General features: G+C 44.7%; 1 protein-coding gene across 2 annotated transcripts in view; it reads right to left on the bottom strand.

Annotated features, from left to right (window-relative positions):
• Nucleotides 1-488: 488 nt before the first annotated feature.
• LOC308301623 (palmitoyltransferase ZDHHC5-B-like) overlaps nucleotides 489-19893 on the bottom strand; it is a 34845-nt gene continuing 15440 nt past the window's right edge. For both annotated transcript variants that reach the window (XM_080745668.1, XM_080745667.1), the window contains exons 5-12: nucleotides 18026-18198; nucleotides 14458-14560; nucleotides 12914-13005; nucleotides 12007-12139; nucleotides 10944-11052; nucleotides 10203-10309; nucleotides 7003-7970; nucleotides 489-2934 (exon numbers count right to left, since the gene is read on the bottom strand). In XM_080745668.1, the coding sequence (XP_080601794.1) occupies nucleotides 2829-2934; nucleotides 7003-7970; nucleotides 10203-10309; nucleotides 10944-11052; nucleotides 12007-12139; nucleotides 12914-13005; nucleotides 14458-14560; nucleotides 18026-18198 (1791 nt within the window). In that variant the 3' untranslated portion in view covers nucleotides 489-2828. The remainder of the gene's footprint in view (nucleotides 2935-7002; nucleotides 7971-10202; nucleotides 10310-10943; nucleotides 11053-12006; nucleotides 12140-12913; nucleotides 13006-14457; nucleotides 14561-18025; nucleotides 18199-19893) is intronic.

The raw sequence follows: 19893 nt of genomic DNA, 5'->3' as shown, positions 1-19893 counted from the left end.
ATTTCAATTGTTCATTGGCCACCTTCTTTGGCCAGAGAGTGAAGAAAGTAACACAGGTTCTCGTGACATCACCTCCGTATGACAGCTGCTTGTGCCAACAACGCTGATGATGCTTCATTTTGTTATTACCACACGCATGTGATCCGGGTGTGCCATCGACAAGGTTTTTCTCACAGGTACGCATTCAGCACAACAAAATCACATGCACGCCAAGGACATAGCGGGGAGGAGAGGTTGGGGGCAGGGACGTGCTGGGCCCCTGAATCAGCCCGGGAAAAAAAAGAGTTGGAGAGGCCCTCATTGCGCGCTATAGAGAGAGATCTCTATGGGGCTGTTAAGTATGACATCATTTTGTAGGCAGAGGAGAATTTCTGCCCCCAGTTTCCGTGAATCTTTTGACTATTTTTACTATTTACACATTTTTCTTCTCTTTGTTGTTGAAAGGAAAGTGTTAGAATTATACTTTAGTCGTTATTTTTGTCTCGGATCTGTTGAAAATAGTGAGGGACAGAAAATGCTCTGGGGGCAGATTCTCCTCTGCCTACAAAATGATGTCACGGCTGCTGCTACTCAAAGATTTGCCATTTCAGATCATGACAAGTGACAAGCCAGTGGGCCAGTTACATGAGTTATATTTCGTTGTTGTCGGGTGGAAACCTTGTCGGGTCCAAAACCGGTTTGTTTTGTATTTATCCTTTTAAAAATGATTTAAACTAGTGAAAACAGCCTCGCACCGCGAGGCGTTGTGTGCTTGTAGATCTGCTGTTTTCACTACTTTTGTGCGACGCCCTTGTATGATGAAGCAGGGCTTTGCTTTACGAAAAAATGTACAAATTTGAAACTTGGAGATACGAGGTTTCTGCCTGACAGTGACGATTTACTTTGTTGGCCGCCTGGACTGGTCCAGGCCGGGAATGAACCGCCCGTTCGGGAGTTGTCCCGCTTTTCCCAATGGCCAGCACGTCCCTGGTTGAGAGTTGTGAACCGTGGTAACACAACCATTTGGGATGAATGAGGTGTGCTTCAAGCGTACTCTCCAAAACTGAAAGACATGCTACATTCAGCTAGCTTGGACATTCTAAACTAAATACCTTCTGGGCTTTGATGAAAGAAAATAAAAGAAATAAACCGCACAATATTGACAGATACGCACGCACGCACATCACTGCCTATATATTCTTTTCTCTCTCTCTCTCTCTTTCTCCAAACCTGGTCATGGGCAAAAAGTGAGCTGTACCTTAGGAGGATCTTTTTTTTTTTAAAGTAAATAAATCAACAGGGTGAGCCAAAAGGAAAACAGAAATATTCAAATCTGGTTTCTCAGAAATAATGTAAAAACAAATAAAAACAGTAGAAAACAATAAAAAATGTGCTTGCTTGACTATGAATGGTCTCAAGGCAAAAACCAATCAGTCAACCAAACAGTCCCATAATTGCAAACCAGTCCCTACAGAACTTAAAATATTGACTGAGGTGGTCGGATTTAAGATATTCGCCATTTCTACTGTATCAACTTTGTGAGTATGCCCATACCTCTTTTATACTTAATGAAAAACAAAATGATAACTAATTAATTAAATGTATAATCTGATGATTGCACATTACAACTGGGTGTAGTAACTGGTGACTGGTTTGGAATTGTGTCGAGAACAACAAAGGTTTTCCTGTCTCCTGAAATAAATAAGCCCTTCCCTCCCCGCCCCTATTTGGCTGGCCATCCTTTAAAAAGGTATAAGGTTCTTCTAGCTTCTTGATTGACAGACAAAAAACATTGCAGGAAAAAGAAAAGAAAACACCAAAAGGACAATGTTAAAGCTACAAACATAGGATTTTGCATAATGTATCTAGAATAAAAATTACAAGCATACATTCCACAAAGAAGCTTGTGCTGCACTTATGATTCAGAATTTCTTTGTGGCTTTCAATCGTTACCCATCTCCGCTGTCCACCAAAAAATAATCTTGGACGATAAGAATTCCATCCAGAGTCCTTGATCGGCTGATGCAGCCGTCAATTTTAAAAAACAGGCAACCGATTCAAACTTGCTTTTCGTGAATAATTGCACACAATACATCAGCGATAGTTACCTTCAACACCTCACCGTTTCGACCCAATAATTTCTAATATTCTTTATACATTTATATAAAACAATATTTAAAAATAATATTTATAAAAACTAAAATGATGTGTTCATGGGTGCTCACAGGGTTGTCTCCTCCGACCGAGAGCTGAGTGGACACCCAGCTTCAAGTGATTCAATCTGGGGAGTTTTGTGTGTGTGAGGCCTCTCTGGTGGAGGAAATTCAGTTAAGGAGGAGTTCCTATTGGTCACCGGTCCGTACATCTCTCACCTTTAAGTTCCACACCCAGGGTAAGAAAAAGACACTCCTTTTAGGGACCGAGTTACCGTTTGTAGAGACTCATCGTGCTCTAATGTACAAAAAAAGAAGAACGTTGAACAGCCATTTGTGGAGATATTTGTACCCTCAGCCGTGATGCCAATAGTCACATCAGTCTATGGCTCACAGAGTAGCTTTTCTGAGAATATCCTCTTCTTGTGGATCACAGAATAACGTTCCACTTTGATTAACTGTTTGTTCAAATAAGAAAAGGTTGGCATAGAATGATGGCCAGTGGCATTACAAAGATAACAAACGTGAGTACCAGTCCTATTCCGTCAGTCCCCTGTGCTGACAATAAGAACAGAGTGAGAAAAGTTTTTTTTGCTGCAATGTTGCGAATATGAATCCAGCTCAGCAAAGAATTATAAAGTTGTCCAGTGGAATTATCCTCCCCCGTGATAGGCTGTGGAGTTGTGTGTCCGTCACTCAAACTGATATCTCATAGGTGGTCCCGCCCACGCCCGTCACTTTCTTCACCCCGCCACCCGGTTTGGATGCACTGTGATTGGCCAAGCCTGGGCGAGCGGCGGATCTGATTGGACATTCATGGAGGGAAAGAGGGATGGGAAGGGGGGGGGGGGGTCAAGGATGAAAACAGGGTAGAAGGGACAGTGGAGGTTAGTTAGTGTTTCTACTTTTAAAATACATTCCTTTTGCCTCTGTTATTTATAAAGGCACTAGTACAGCATATTTAACCATACATACTAGAATTATTGAATGCTTTAACTATTGAAAAATGCAGATATACAAGCTCACAGTGCGCCACTCGGTGCCACGCTGTGAGCTTGTATATCTGCTATTTTCGAAAAAATCATGAAGATTTGTGCAAATCTTTGAATACCGGTATATATATATTTTTTTTTAAGCGAACATTTGTAACTCAAATATTTGCTTCTGGGGAGGGGGTCCCCGATACAATATTTTGAGATGGGGGGGGGGTCCATCCATGGCCAAATACATATCATTTTGGGGGTCCTTGCCATGAAAAAGTTTGAGCACCGCCGACATAGAAACATATCTTTTTTCAAAAAACCTTAGAATGATTCAGAAGACACTTATAGAATTGGGTCAAAATATTCAAAGACGTGTGCAAATTTTCAAGATTTTAAAATTTCTGCGAAATGTTGTACTCTCAATGGCTCTGGGCTGTTTGTGCAGTGCTAGGCTAGGGGGGGTAGCGCTAATAGTTTTGCATGTAATGTTTAAGACATTTTCCAATAAAGTTCATTTTTTCAGTGAGTGGCATTTATTCCGTTTTGGGGAAAACAGTGTTCAGTGGTTGTATTAGTATTTGTGCCAGCCAGGAACTAGGAAAGTGTTATATTTCTTTTTAATTATTCTAATATTGTTCCAAAATGTTGTACATTTTCAAATATGCCAAAGACTAAAATAGGGTTACATTGGTGAAACAGATTGTGATGTTTTTCGAGCGCTTGGCCTTCAAGGACCCTTTGGGGGTCCACGGACTGCACTTTGAGAATCACCCTGAACTCTAGTGGATAAAATGTTTGAAACTCAATATAGACTAAGTATGGAGCCCAGTATGTGTATAAATACACATGCGCTCAGAATGTAGTGGCTCATACGAATCATGAATGGGCCATTAGTTGTACAAAAGGTTACGGAATAAGATGGCAGAGCCTTACTCAGTACATTACATTACAGCAGGGGTCTTCAACAGGGGGTCCGGGATCCCTAGGGGGTCCTCAGAGTTACTACAGGGGTCCTCCAAATTTTTTTGTGATGGAAACTTTTATTCATCTTTTTTATATTAACCACTTGAACCCTAGTGTACTTATTCTGAGAACTTTAGCCAAAAATAGCAGCTGCGAGGCGTTGTGAGCTTGTAGATCGGCTATTTTAGGCAAAGAGTGTTGGTGTAGCCTGGAAAAAGATCACTTGTCATGATCTGAAAGACTAATAACGGAGTGAAAGGTCACGTTTATTAAGTGTTGACGGTTCAAGTGGTTAAATATCTGAAAACACAAATTGACATGAATCCAAAATACAGCGATCGATCGTGCTGCCAAACAATTAAACTATCTGGAATCTATGAAATGGTTGTGGGGGTCCCTGCTTCATCTCTCTCTCAACTAAGGGTTCCTCGGCCTGAAAACGTTGAAGACCCCTGCATTACAGAGCTCTGCCGTAATGCGTCTGTATGCTGCCCATTTGCTTGCAGTACCTCAAGGACATTTGAGTGCTGGTGATTCTTGTTTATAAGAGTTCTTCTGAGCAATGCAACCAGTAAAGAGACTACTTGTTGAGACTTGACTTGTGCTTGCATTCTTTAAAGTTATAAGATGGGACAAAACAGGGAAGGATATAACAGAGCAGCACACAGTAGACGACGTTTAAAGGTGATACACAATGAAATTTCACTTTTCCTATTTTAAAACCTTTTTTTGGGGTCCCACTAGCACCTTCTATCCTCACAAAGTCCCATTTCTGACCGTTGTGTCTTTCTCTGGTTTTGAGAAGGCGAAGGTTAAAAGTATCCCACGGGGGGGGGGGGGGGGGGGGGGGGGCTGGGTGGGTGGCGCAGTTCAGGCCAAAGGTGGTACTGCAGCTGAAAATGCTCTGAGAGCCATACAAAAATGAGAGAGGCTCTCTATTTAGGAGTGGTAATTTAGCCTCAAACCTTTTGAAAAACGTTTTTGGGACATAAACAATATGACATAAATACTTTTTAAATGCATGGTGTATCACCTTTAAGGACCAAAACATGCACCCGAACAGCTTTTAACGCCTACCCATAAATAGACATACACAGCAGCCATTTTAATGGATAAACAGTAACACAGCTGATAATAATATTGTATGTATGAGATTCATTTAGACGTTTCTGTGTACCAGTATGCTACAGAAGATGTCCATGCTGGCAAACAACAGCATCACCTAAATGAAACATACGCTCAATTAATGAGCCTCATGCAGGAAGCATACTTTACTTCTTATCCATAGGATTCTTGTTTTCGCTTTTCTCTCAGGCGAGAGTGGTCTAGAGCACTGTTTCCCAAGCAGTGGGTCGGGACCCATTTGTGGGCCGCGGACACATTTTTATGGGTCCCTTAGTTTTTTGTTTCCTACATTGTATTTAATTATTTCAAAACATTTAAAAAAAACATTCCCAAAAAAGCTAAGATTTTCATGAATTCTAATTAATTTCATTCATAAATGAAAGAAAAATCTAAGAAATTCCATAAATTAGAAAGTAGTGAAAATAGCGAAGTGACGTGTTGTGAGCTTGTAGATCTGCTATTTTCACTAGTTTGGGTCCCGGCCGGGCAAACGCCTAATTTCTCTCTTGGGTCACGAGCTACAAGGTTTGGGAACCACTGGTCTAGTGCACTCTTATTGAGATAATGGGGGGAAAGTTTTTTCACATAAGTTTAATGAGAAACAGAATAAAATGTACAGTTATGTTCTCTTCAATTTAGAGTAGCCAATTATTTTTTTTACCCCTTTTTCTATCCAATTTAGTCATCATGCCATCCCACTTCTGGCAGACATGCCTGTGAGGAGGAGGAGCCTCCTGCTCAACATTCACCAATGACAGGAGCCCGTAGGACAGGGTTCCCCAATAGGCGGCCCGCGGGCCATTTGCGGCCCGCTGGGGGCTACTGTCAGGCCGCCACCAACCCCAGTAATAATGGTGGAGCAACAACACTAGTATATGGTCGTTGTCGGGTGGAAACTTTTATCTCCAAATGTGTACGTTCTTTCGCTAAGCAAAGCCCTTCTTCATCATTCAAAGCCGTCTCACAAAAGTAGTGAAAACAGCAGATCTACAAGCACACAACGCCTCGCACCGTTGTGTGCTTGTAGATCGGCTGTTTTCACTAGTTTAAATCATTTTTAAAATGATAAATGCAAAACGAACGGTTTTGGACATAAAAGATTTTCACCCGACAACGACGATATCTGAACTGTCGCTGGAGTAGCAGGAACGCCACCGTCGCCCCCTGCAATGTTGTGGCCCTCTGCTTGGTACCCGAGACATAATTCGGCCCGTGGGGAAAACTAATTGGGGAACCCTGCCGTAGGACTACATGCAGTGACAAATATCACCTTCCCCAATATATATACACATACATATCGTTGTTGTCGGGTGAAAACCTTGTATGTCCAAAACTGTTTGTTTTGTATTAATCATTTTAAAAATGATCTAAATTAGTGAAAATGGCCAATCTACAAGCACACAACGCCTCGCGAGGCGCTGTGTGCTTGTAGATCTGCCATTTTCACTAGTTTTGTGCGACAGTCTTCTATGATGAAGCAGGGCTTTACTTCTTTACGAAATAAATTACAAATTTGAAACTTGGAGATACAAGGTTTCTGTCCGACAGTGACGATATACTCTATGTATACACACCGGCTATACGACACAGTGCTATGGACATCCAAACTTAAAATCACACGCTCAAAAGCAGCAAAAAACTGACCGACTGCGAATCACAGAGGACGAAAAGGAAGACTCACACAGATCAGGGAGGAAGAGCAGGGCTGACACAGACCAGGGAAGAAGAGGATTAGGTAGGAAGAAGAAGATAAGGAAGAGTAGCAGGCTGTTGGATCTGTTCAATGGAGCTCTACTCACTGTGGAGCCTGTGTCCCTCCTCCGGCTACTACTCCCCCCACTGTCGCGGCGCCTCCTCCCGCAGGCCGAGGCTTGTGCTGCGGCCCCGCCTCCCCAGCGTAAGACTGGGATTTGCCCAGGGAGGGGCCGCGAGGCGGAGGCGAGATGGGGGGCTCCAGCGAGCGAGCCCGCGGAGAGGAGGAAGGGTTCTGAGAGGAGGAGGAGGAGGCCCGGGGAGGTCGGGACGAGGAGGGTGGTGGGGGGTCCTGGCTGTGCTGCAGCAGGTGCTGGGTCTCGGGGGGGCACGGGCTGACCGCACGCAGGTAGGCCCTATGGGGAGAGGAGAACGAGGCGGAGCCCTGGAACAGCTGCCCCTCCCTCTGCTGGGCGAGCTGAGCAGAGAGGAAGGGCGACGTGTAGCCCTGCAGCGGGGCGCCGGCGGCCGCCACCTCAACCGAGTGCGTCGTCGCCGCAGCCGCCCCGGTCGCCAGGGGAAACAGGGGGCGGGGCTTCTGCGGCGACAGCTCGTGGGCGGCCGACTCAAACTCGGGGCTCTCGGACGGCGTCAGCAGGCTGTCGTAGGACAGGCTGCCGTTCCTAGTCTGGTTGGCCAGGCTCTTGTAGCTGGTGTCCGTGGTGCCCTCCGATTGGAGCGTGGCGAGCGCATTGTGCGCCGCCGTTTGCGCCGAACGCAGGCTGGAGGAGCGGGAGCCGCCGGTGGACAGGACCAGGGAGGATGGGTAGGAGGTGTAGGAGCGACCCGCCAGGGAGTAGCCTGACATGCCCCCCGCGACCCCCACCGCCGTCCCGCCGCCGGGGCCTCCGGGGCCCTCGCCCCTCTCCCCTCCGGCCCTGCGTGCGCCTACACCTCCTCCCCCCCCCACCACGGTGACCCCGTCCAGGCTGCTGGGCTCGGAGCGGTAGCTGGGCTGCCGGCTGGACTGGAGGATGGAGGGAGACGGAGAGTCCAGACTCTCCCCACGGATCATCTGAGGAGAGGAGAGGACAGGAGAGGACAGGAGAGGAGAGGAGAGGTGAGGGGGTTAGAGGAGACCAGGTGAGTGACAGCGTATGGGGGGGGGGGGGGGAGGAGGTATTCAAGGAAACGACAAAGATGACAGGCAGGAGGAGGTGAAGAGAGGAGGGAGAAAGAATGAAACAGTCATGTTACTGAGTAGGGATGGGAAGATATGAAAATGTCATGTCACGAGTATTGTGACCAAAGAAATCGCGATTTACGATATTATTGCGATAATCGGAATCCATTATCCTGGGGCGGAACATGTGCCAAAAAACAGCAGATCTACAAGCTCACAACGCGTTGCGTTGCGACGCGTTGTGAGCTTGTAGAACGGCTATTTGATAAGAGTGAAAAAATCAAATACGTATATTATAAGTACCTTTCACCAATTATTTAAGTGGTACCGGATATGCAGCTCGGCAAATAAAAGGTGAATTGATCCCAGTGCATGACGGAGGAAGCTATCACGATTAATTCAATCTCCACGATACGATTATCGTGAGTGTTTTTTTATCGCGATAAACGATAATATCGCGTATCGTCCCATCCCTATTACTGACTAACAGATAAACATGCTCTGGAGACATTCTAGAAAAAAAAAAAACAATTCTAAAGAGTCTACCAAAATTGGAGAAGATAGAAAAAGAGAAAGAGGTGAAAACCGGATGCTGGACCAGGGATTTGTTGTCACACTACTGGATTTGTAAACAAACCAGGTGGCTTGTACAAGCACTACCACTGGATACCGTAGACTATGTATGAACACATGTGAATACGAAGGACACACATATACTGTGTACATATTGTCGTTGTCGGGTGGAAACCTTGTATGTCCAAAACTGTTTGTTTTGCATTTATCATTTTAAAAATGATTTAAACTAGTGAAAACAGCAGATCTTCAAGCACACAACGCCTCGCTTGTAGATCTGCTGTTTTCACTAGTTTTGTGCGACGTCCTTGTATGATGAAGCAGGGCTTTACTTAGCGAAAAAACGTACAAATTTGAAACTTGGAGATACGAGGTTTCCGCCCGACGACGACGATATACTATACTGTACAAACTATACATTCCAGGTAATGCAGTTTCAAGGAGGAGGAAGGACAGGTCCAGACACACAGAGGGACAGTCAAAATGGACACACCAAGATGATACTGCTGGAGCTGAGACTTACTGATCGACTGATGGCCACTGAATGTTCAGTTCAAAGTAAAGAAAAACAAACAAAAAAAGAGGGGCAGGGTATTAACCACCAAAAGGAAAGCAGAGGGGAGGCAGAGCTACATTCAAACCAGTCAGGGGTATAATATCTAGGTAACTGGGTCTCCACCAGTGATGTGTACAGCCAGCGTGCCAGATTTACTGTGCCAAGTTACATCATGCCATATACTGTAGGTTGTTGGACAGGCTCTTTTGTCTCTCTCGCTCTTCTTGTGCTTTTGTTGAGCATTGAAGTAAGCCATTTACCATGAGAGGCAGTGGGTTGTTGGCTGATTTACCATTGCCAACAACCCACGACCCTCGAATGGTAAATTGCTTTTCTACCACTTCTACCATATAAATGTAAGAAAACAATGTTGTAACTTGCAAGGTTATTTAGTTATACAACTGCAACACAACAGTGGGCGGGGTCCATGAGCCAACTCAAGGTTGTTGACTGATTTACCCACAGACATAGAAAGGTAGACGCCTCTTCCGGCTGGGGTGTGCTGGTCCAAGACCGCTGGCAAGCCTCCCAATAACTCTACGCAAGCCTCCAGAATTCTGAGGCGGGGCTCTTGGGAATTCTGAAGGACGCTTCCTTGTGCGTCACAGAATGGGAAGCTCGGTAGTCCAATCAGATGCAGGACTGGCAGGACTCCCTCTTTCCCATTGGAGGGGGCAGAGTGACTTCCGCAGTTCCACAGTTATGCACTTCCGCCAGAGGTGTTTGACCAGTCGCGCTAATGAACTGCAGTGGCGGAGGAGGTATCTAGCTTTTTATATCTGTGGATTTACCACTGTTTTGAGCCAATCAGAATCCAGTATCTGAACATGTGACCACAAAAAGTGGTAGAAGATGTACTTAACCGCATCCTGTTGAATTTTACAATAGAAAAACATAACCCTGACTCATATTGCAATTTGGGTTTTTAGATTAGGGTTAGATTTCATGGAATGCTTTTACCTTAAATCCTCAGTTGTGTCTGTGTGTGCTTGTACCTTGTTAGGGTGTGTAAGGGCAGTGTGGTTCCGCCCTGGGCTGCCGAAGCCCGGCCGGTACTTGTACATGGAAGGAGTGGGCGGAGCTTCCGTCAACAAGCTGCTCTCTGCAGAGGAAAGCAAACAGAAACCATGATTTGAGCAGTCATTTATTCAGGGTTCCCACACATTTTTACCAATGAATTTCCAAAACGTTTCCAAGACTTTTCCAGAATATTTAACCCAATTTCCAGGACTATATAACAATAATTCAGCACAATAACGCGTCACTTACTCCTATGTGCAATCAATGCCCAAAGATATGCAGCGTAGCTATTTTTTCCAGGACCTTCCAGGACCCTTGATCAATTCCAAAAACTTTTCCAGTACTGGAAAAATATTTTTCTAATTTCAAAATATTTCCAGGAATTTCATGACCGTGGGAATCCTGTTTATTAAATAATGTATTAACTACTTTCAAGATTTCCTTTTGAAGTGTTATCTTTTTGTGTGTAGACAACATTGCAAGGCATATCACCCAGCACTAATTTGGGGTATTTGTGTGTGCCAATTACAAAGAAAACGGTGATCTGTTGGCATACGCGTTAAAACAATTGTAAATAGTACAGAAGATTTGAACTGTCAGGTGTGTGTGTGTGTGTGTGTGTGTGTGTGTGTGTGTGTGAGGGTGTGGGTGTCCAAAACTGTGTCAGTGCACTCTAAGTCAGGGTATCTGGGTTAGTGTGCGTGTGCATGTCTCACCCTCTGTGTCAGCACGTGGCAAGCCAGGGTAGCGGAGCTCCGGCTTGGGAGGAGGCGGTGGCTCGGCGTCTGCTGACTGGCTCTCAATCTGGTCCAGGCTGCTCTTGGACTAGCAGGGAGAAGACACAGACAAACATTTAGGCCCAATATGTAACTGATATAGTGTGATAACATTTAGGCCCAATATGTAACTGATATAGTGTGATAACATTTAGGCCCAATATGTAACTGATATAGTGTGATAACATTTAGGCCCAATATGTAACTGATATAGTGTGATAACATTTAGGCCCAATATGTAACTGATATAGTGTGATAACATTTAGGCCCAATATGTAACTGATATAGTGTGATAACATTTAGGCCCAATATGTAACTGATATAGTGTGATAACATTTAGGCCCAATATGTAACTGATATAGTGTGATAACATTTAGGCCCAATATGTAACTGATATAGTGTGATAACTGTGCTGCTGTGCCTTTTTTGAGCGGTGGTCACACCGTCTCCTATACGTGGCCGTGTGTGTGGGTATGCGTCCGTCCGTCCGTCCGTCCGTGTCTGTATGTAGCCTACAGTACCTTTTCTGACCACACATGTTAAGGGAGGGGCGCTGTTGTTCAGACTCACATTCTCACACACACACCCACACACACATACACACACACACGCATACACGCATGCACACACGCACACACACATACGCAGCCTCCACCGCTCAGTTCACACAAGTGTGATTTTTGATGGTCTGTAAGCCATGCATGTTTGTCTGTCGTCGTCTTTGAACTCTACGTCTACGATCTTCAGTAATTTCACAATAGTTTGTGTTTGTGTGTGTGTGTGTGTGTGTGTGTGTGTGTGTGTGTGTGTGTGTGTGTGTGTGTGTGTGTGTGTGTGTGTGTGTGTGTGTGCGCGCGCGCGATTTTATAGAAAAATAACCATCCATTATTTCCAATCGTGGTCTTGTGTAAAAGACGGGTGCATCTCTCATGCAGTCGCGAAAAAACACAACGGCTCCCATAACATTATGGGAGCCGCCATTATATATATTAAGTGTCCTTACTCTGGTGCTGTGTCGGTCATTCTGGATGCCATTGTCCAAGACCTTGGCCTCCAACTGGGCTTCAGTGAGGGGGGGTCTCAGGAACGGAGGCTGTACTTCCACCGTCTGAGGGCCCCGCCATCGACCCACGTACCTGAGAAAGGGACACACAAAATGTTTAGCAGAGAACAAGAGAAACTAGGTGCTCATACAGGAGGTAGCAGCAAAGTTAAAAACATGTGGTGGGTGCTTCTAGGATCATTGGGATAAAACTTGAAAAAAAGAGAAGGAGGATCCGAGCACTCAAAAAGTTAAAAAGGAGGGGAACGGACGTAAAAGCAGTGTACTTTATTTCATAACAGAATAATAAAAGCCGACATGTTTCGACCAAGTCTTCATCAGCATATATGCCCTGATGAAGACCCTGAATGGGTCGAAACATGGCGGCTTTTATTATTCTGTTATGAACAGTGGTGCAGTGGTGAATCAATGTTTGGGGGTTCGCGGACGTCGCTCGACACCTACAATACAGGTCTATTGATATGCAAATAGGCTAGTTTCTTTGTTAAACAGTTGTCGAGGTGTGAACTTCGGGGGGTGCGAGACCCCGGCTCAGAAAAGGTTTGGGTCGTCGTGGGCACGCGACCCAAGACCACTGCAACACTGGTTATGAAATAAAGTACACTGCTTTTACGTCCGTTACCTTTTGAGTGCTCGGATCCTTCTTCTCTTTTTTCAAGTAAATATTTCTAAGATGTATAGGTTGACCAAAGACCAAAATACAAAACCTAGTGGGAAGGGGGGAGTGGAAAAAAGAGCAGAAAGTGAAGTGTGGAGAGAGAGAGAGAGGCAATGGAAAAAAGCAATTGTGGAGAGCAATGGAACAATGAAAAAGGAGGGGTAGAAAAAGAGGAGTGGTTGAACTGACCTCGGGGCCTGGGAACTACAGAGCACATGAGAGATGTTCCTGGTGCAGCCGTTGGTGAAGGGGTTAACGCCACCCCGAAACTTCCCTGTCACCTGTAGGAGAGAGAGGGAGGGAGAACCAACGGCACACACTGTTAAGCCCGGATCATCATCATAATCCGCGGTGGAAGGCTATCCACCGCGGTGTAGTCTTTTCGAGTCATGAAACTACGTTACATCATTCCTCGCGGTGGAGAGCTTTCCACCGTGAGTCCCAACACATCTCTCTGTTTTTACTATCAGACAGACAGGCTCTACACCCCGTTCACTGATTGGTCGACCTGAACCGGTCTAGACGGGGTAAAGGACTTCACCGTGGGCTGTGACTATGATGGCCTGCACTTATTTTCTGACTTGAGGTGGAAAGCTTTCCACCTCAAATTTGCGGTGGATAGCTCTCCACCGTAGACTCTGATCCGGGCTTTATTTTTATAGCAACTGGCGGCCCGGGGGGCGCACATGCGGCCCCCACCTTCACTTAATGCGGCCCGCAGGTTAAGTATAACTAAATTAATTGGAAATTAAATCAAAATTTTACATTTCAGGATTTCAATTAAAAAATAACAAAGGATCATTCAGGATTCCAATTCAAAAGTATAGCAAAAATAGCAGATCTACAAGCTCAAAACGCGTCGCAGAGATCGGCTATTTTTTGCGGCCCGTGGGCCGTATGTTGCCTCAAGAAAAACTAAATTACCCCCATAATATCTACACGTTAAAGGAAAGCAATATGTTTTTTTAGGGAAATCAATTTAACGTAACTCCAATTAATTATTAGTAATGAATTTGTAGGCCTATGTACCATTTGAGTAGTATATACTGCATTCCATATTCCAACCGTGTGTACTTAAATGGTAAATGTTTATAATGTAACAGTGAAACAGTCTGCCATGGATCCATATTATCCCAAATAATTCAGAATGTGTTTCAAGTTTCAATTGTCCAAACGTGTGGCCCTTCACTCACTTTATCAAAGTCAGTATGGCCCCCTGGAAAGAGATGTTGCCCACCCCTGGTATAGGTACTAGTTAGATTACCTTTCAGTTATGTCCAGACACTTATTCAATGTCAACTTCCGTAAAAGGCAAAAAAGCACAAGACAATTTACTACCCATCCAAAATATTTTAGCTGAGGGCCTGAGCAGGGCTTGGGAATAGCAGCACTGGCGTTACATTTTAGACAAACACACTTACTTTAAGGGGGAAAATACTGTGGGAAATGTCTTCATCCCATTCTGTATGGAAGTGGTAGGTTTTGGGGTTCTTTGTAATGCTACTGACTCTTGAACAAAGTATTGCATTGGAGGTTTGCTTACTTTAGAAGCCATGAAGGGAGCTGACAGGCCCTTCTTGATTTTTTTCTTGTCATATTGACATATTCTTTTTATATTTTAATTATATGTTTTTAGAGGCTTGTCATGTGGTCTACCTGCACACCCTTGGTGATCTACTGGTAGATCACGATCTACCTTTTGGGTACCCCTGACATAGATCAAAAGTGTGTACCTGTTCATTTGTGGTCCTCCCGCGGGCCACCAACACCATGTGGAAACCAGTCAGTCCAGCTACTGGGACAAAGAAGAGACCAGCCACACACATAACAGCCATACTGGGAGAAACTGGTCAAGGATGTGGCAAAGATTACTGAAGTAAAAGATAAAATGATATTTTTCAATAATCATATACAGTACTATAATTAGGGATGGGACTATGTGAAAATGTCATGTCATGATTATTGTATGATTATTCACGACAATATTATCGCGATAATCATATATCAATATCCCCAACATTCATTATCCTGGGGCGGAACATTTGCCAAAAACATTGTAGATCTACAAGCTCACAACGCATTGTGAGCTTGTAGATCGGCTATTTTTTGGCAAAGACATTTGGTAGAGAAAAGAAAAAGAGAGACTATATCAAGTATGTTATTTCCAGATCCGTTTTACCAATCATAGAGGGTTTAAATGGTAGCTCGGCAAATAAAAGATGAATTGATCCCAGTGCATGACGGAGGATAATTTCACGGTAGATTTAAATCTTCAGGATATGATAATTGTGATATGATTATTTATCATAATCATCCCCATCCCTAGTAATAATACAATATTAACATCAAAACAAGCAGCATGTTAAGGGAGAAACGTGGCTCTACAACGTGCTGGCTCTCTACAACCCCCCTTGACTTTGCTTTTAGAAAGAAATAAAAGGCTTTGCTCTGAATCCATGGCTGATAAAGAGGCTACTAGAAAATCACAAGGTAGCAGGAAATATTTCCAGAAAGACAGACAAATGATTAGCTTTGTTTGGATGCTGTTCACCTTGTAGGCCAACCGATGACAGATCTCAGACAAAGTGCTGGAATGCTGCTGTCCCTCTTCATGCTGTTGTCACAACATTATGAAGAGGGGACATTCATGTGCATGTGATCATGGTGTCATTTGTGGGAACTGTCTTGTGTTTGGTGCTTTATGGGAATAGGAGTTGATCAAGGTCTGTTAGTAGATACAATTCATTTTGCTGGAGTTTATGTATACATTCACACACCCTGTCGAACGCAAACGCGTCCGTTAAACTGCGTTGTATTCGGATAGGACAACGTGTGGTACGGTATCGGCGCCACTGCACACATACATGACAATATAACATGTTGGAGAAGCGGTGTGAAGACACAGCGAGGGATCCACACCAGGGATGGGACGATATGAACATTTCATATCACGATTATTGTGACAAAAGAAATCGCGATTTACAATATTATCAAGAAAATCAAAATCCATTATCCTGGGGCAGAACATTGTGACGCGTTGTGAGCTTGTAGATCAGCTATTTTTTGGCAAAGACATTTGATAGAGTGAGATAAAAGAATGTATCAAGTACGTATACCAGTAAAGGCCTCTCCACACCAAAAAGTCTGCAAAGGACTGCAAAGAACTTGCAAAGGACAGCAAAGAACTGCAAAGAACTTGCAAAGGACTGCAAAGAACTGCACAGAACTTCGTCTGCCGACTGTACTTACTGTACGCAATTGTGCGCATGCGCGGGGAGATCGCATGAAATACCATTCCAAACCAGGAGGTGGCAGTAGTCTGAAAGGCTATTTTCACTCCATAGTTGATCGTCCCTGCATGCCGTCGCTGTCGGAAAATGCTGTTATTAAGCCTATTATTTATATTATTATTTGGATAAAGTAGAACAACCTTTAAAACCAATCATAATCCTTTAAAATTGTATCATGATCTGACACTTTCACAACAGCTTGTTGCTGCTTCAGCGTTCTGCCTCCGGTGCTGTGTGCAGTTGTATTATTTTGTCATACGATACGATGGTGTGACGTCGCGCATTGAAAATATCAGAGCTACAAGCTCACAACATGTCGGAACTTGAAGCGTTGTGAGCTTGTATGTCTGCTATGCTCGACACGCACCGTCATACGCTGAAGCACACATCCAGCTTTTCACAACTGAAAGAGGAGGTAATCTAACCACTAGTAGGCACGGAGGCACTCTGTACGTGACTGTTCTCCGTGCAGAGGAGAAGAAAAAAACAACAACACGGGCAGCTGCTGCACTATTACTAGCCCACTTTATTTTGTTGTGTTTAGTGTGTTGTCTCGGTGTCCTCTGTGACTGTGTGGAAACAGTATGTATGCCAACTGTAACCAAACTGGACCCAGCTGAAACGTGGACGTGGATATTATACAATCAAGCACCTTTCTCGCAGTTCACTCGCGCCCACTTTATTCAGTTCAGTTGTGTGTAGTGTGTTGTCTCGGTGTCCTCTGTGACTGTGTGGAAACAGTATGTATGCCAAACAGATAGCTACCAGCGGATTGTGTGTTGTCTTTTATCCGCTCTCGTTGGCTCATTTCACTGCCGACGGGAAAGGGACCGACTCAACAAAACCGGGCAAGTCCAGTTTCCCAGTTCTCGGTCGATAACGCTCCCGACCCGCTGCCGAAAACCTGACGATGAGCTCCCGTTCGGCAACCGACGCTATCCGCAGCCTTCCGCCGCCGAATCGTCGACGAATCTGTGCGGTTAAAAGTGGCCTTAAGACTCCCTAATCGGGAGATAAGCGACCGTAGGTCACTTATCTCCACAAATAGAGCAAAAATGTCTTTTTCCAAAATCTTCCTGATCCATGTTGATGACATGAGTGTAGACATACTGTGTAGTGATTTTCGTGATTTTAGGGCAAAATCTGAATCGGCCTCATGGTGGCGCTAGAGGGCCATGTGAGAAATGAGGGGTGGGGTCTCCGCGCCGCCAAGGCGGACGAATAGGTACCGGCCCCGGCTCTCCCGGTCGCTCCTAGCCCGAGTTACGGCATTTTATGTGAGCTGCAGTGGCAGGGGGTCCTCCACTGGGGGCGCCACCACTTTTGCATCCGTTCTGGAGCACCAGGAGTGGGTGGTCCCCGGGAATGCCCCGTGAGCAGCCCCGTTGGGGTGGTCATTTGGTAATTTTTGCACATGTGCTCATTTTTTACACTTGGGGGTCCCCGAGGGAGCTGGGGGTCCCTGGAGCTCCGGGGGTCCTTGGAGGTTGTAGTTTGGCAGGTAAGGAGTGTGTGTGCAAAATCTGGCATGGATCGGGGCAACGGTTGCGGAGATATGAGCAGGGCAAAAGTGTGACGTGTGACGTGTGTGACGGACGGACGGACGGACGGACAGACGGACACCTCGAGCAGCTTTCTGTAGTAAGTGCGACCTACGGTCGCAATTACAAGTCCCTTTTACCAATTATATATATGTCGCTTTGATTTGGTTCCCCTCGTTTGTTTCCCCAATCCCTATTAAAATGCTCCAGTAGCCTAGTGTAGTCTTGCCAGTCGCTAACAGTTGGACTAAAAGATGCATATACCAAACACATTTTTTCAAAAGCAAAACTACTCCGCATCAAGGAGTTTATTAGGTAGGCCCTAAAAGTGTGTCCTTGAGCGCAGGGGGATATTTTGGGTTAAAACTGAATCCGGTTTGCTCTTTCCGGCAAATTGTAGTTGATCCCAGACTAATGTAAGCATAACCATGGCTGTGCATACAGTACATCTCCCCCCGGGTGAAGGATACGTGACGGCAGCGTGTGGCGTGTCCAGCTCCTGGCGGTGGTGCAGGACGTAGACCAGGCCGAACCCAAACACGTCCACGATGTGGGTGGTGAGAGACAGTAGGAACAGGAAGAAGTAGCGGTAGTTCCTCCGGCCGATGCAGTTGTTCACCCAGGGACAGTGATGGTCAAAGTCCTGACGGGGAGGAGGTTGTGGCAGACAGCATGAAGGAGGGCTCAAACATAGGGCTGACACGATTATGACATTTTTACATGACGCTTAATTTTAGGCCTAGAATTATTGAATGCTTTAACCAGATATACAAGCTGGTGCCGCGCTGCGAGCTTGTAGATCTGCTATTTTTGAAAAGGTTGTGAAAATGTGTGCAAATAGCCGATCTACATGCTCAGTGAGCATGTAGATCTGCTATTTTCACAATTTCTGCATCTAACATTTGACAATTTGGCCAATGTTTAATTTGTCATTTCAGTATTAACAAAATCAATAACGAAAGACAATGCATAGTTATTTTTCCAGGACCTTCCAGGACTCTTGACCAATTCCAAAACTTTTCCAGTACTGGAAAAAATATTTTTCTAATTTCAAAATATTTCCAGGAATTTCATGACCGTGGGAACCCTGTAATAATCAGACTTCAGACTGGCAGCCCAAATCAGATTTCCTACGCAGATAATCATCTGATTGGTTTCATGCAGTCGGAACAAGGTTATGGAATGCGATTCAAATCCGATTTGCAAAAATCAGTTTCTGTATTTTTCACATGTTGTATGTATTTTATGTATTTTATTTTTTTTCTATTCAGACTGCATAAAAACAATGCGACTCTAACGTGAATCTGAATCAGATTTGGGCTGCTGGTCCCAACAGGGCCTTGGTGAAACCACCTGGTGTGGGCTTTGGGTTCGCAGGAAACCTGCACCCGGTCCCTCGCAACCCTCCATGGAACATAAGGACATACTGTACATCAGGGGTCTTCAACAGGGGGTTCTGGACCCCTAGGGGGTCCTTAGAGTTACTACAGGGGGTCCTCCAAATCTTTGTGTAATAGAAGCTTTTTTTCACCTTTAACCACTTGAACCCTAGCGTCCATATTCTGATAACTTTAGCCGAAAATAGCCGATCTACAAGCGCAGCGCGACGCGTTGTGAGCTTGTAGATCGGCTATTTTCGGCAAATAGGTTTGGTGTAGAGGGGGAAAGTACAGGTTCAAGTACAGAGTGAAAGGTTAAGATTATAAAGTATTGACGGTTCAAGTGGTTAATATCTGAAAATACAAATTGACATGAATCCAAAATACACCGATGATTGTGCTGTCAAACGATGAAATATATGGCATCTATGGGTTGTGGGGGTCCCGGTTTCATCTCTCTCTCGACTAAGGGGTCCTTGGCCTGAAAACGTTGAAGACCCCTTCTGTACATATCTAAGGTACATGCAATACCTATGGGCATGTGTTAACACACAAACCACGGCTGGTCAATGTTTAGATTGAGATAGTGTTTGTTTTTTACTGGAAAAGGACTACAGTCAAAAGTGTCTACTGTACTTTTTTTCGACCGATCATGACACAGTTTTCATGTCCTGGGAATGTAAACAGATCTGCATGGCATTAACGCAACTTCCTTCAGGGCTTTATGGGCGATACTTCCCTTACTTCCACTTACAATTTTCAGTAGCATTTCTTGTCCAGCATACCCGACTAGTGTAACATGCATGTATGTTCATAACTGTATTAAGTATATCCCCCGCCCTGACCTACAACACAGCTCTTTAGAAACTGTATGGGTGGAAGTGATTCTTAAGAAAGCTAAAAACATACTAATCGGTGCCATCTATAGACCGCCCGACCAAAATGATTTCTATGAGTTA

The sequence above is a fragment of the Nannobrachium achirus genome (assembly GCF_963921795.1).
Source record: "Nannobrachium achirus genome assembly, chromosome: 17".
Classification (NCBI taxonomy): domain Eukaryota; kingdom Metazoa; phylum Chordata; class Actinopteri; order Myctophiformes; family Myctophidae; genus Nannobrachium; species Nannobrachium achirus.
This window is presented reverse-complemented; position numbering and strand designations above follow the sequence as displayed.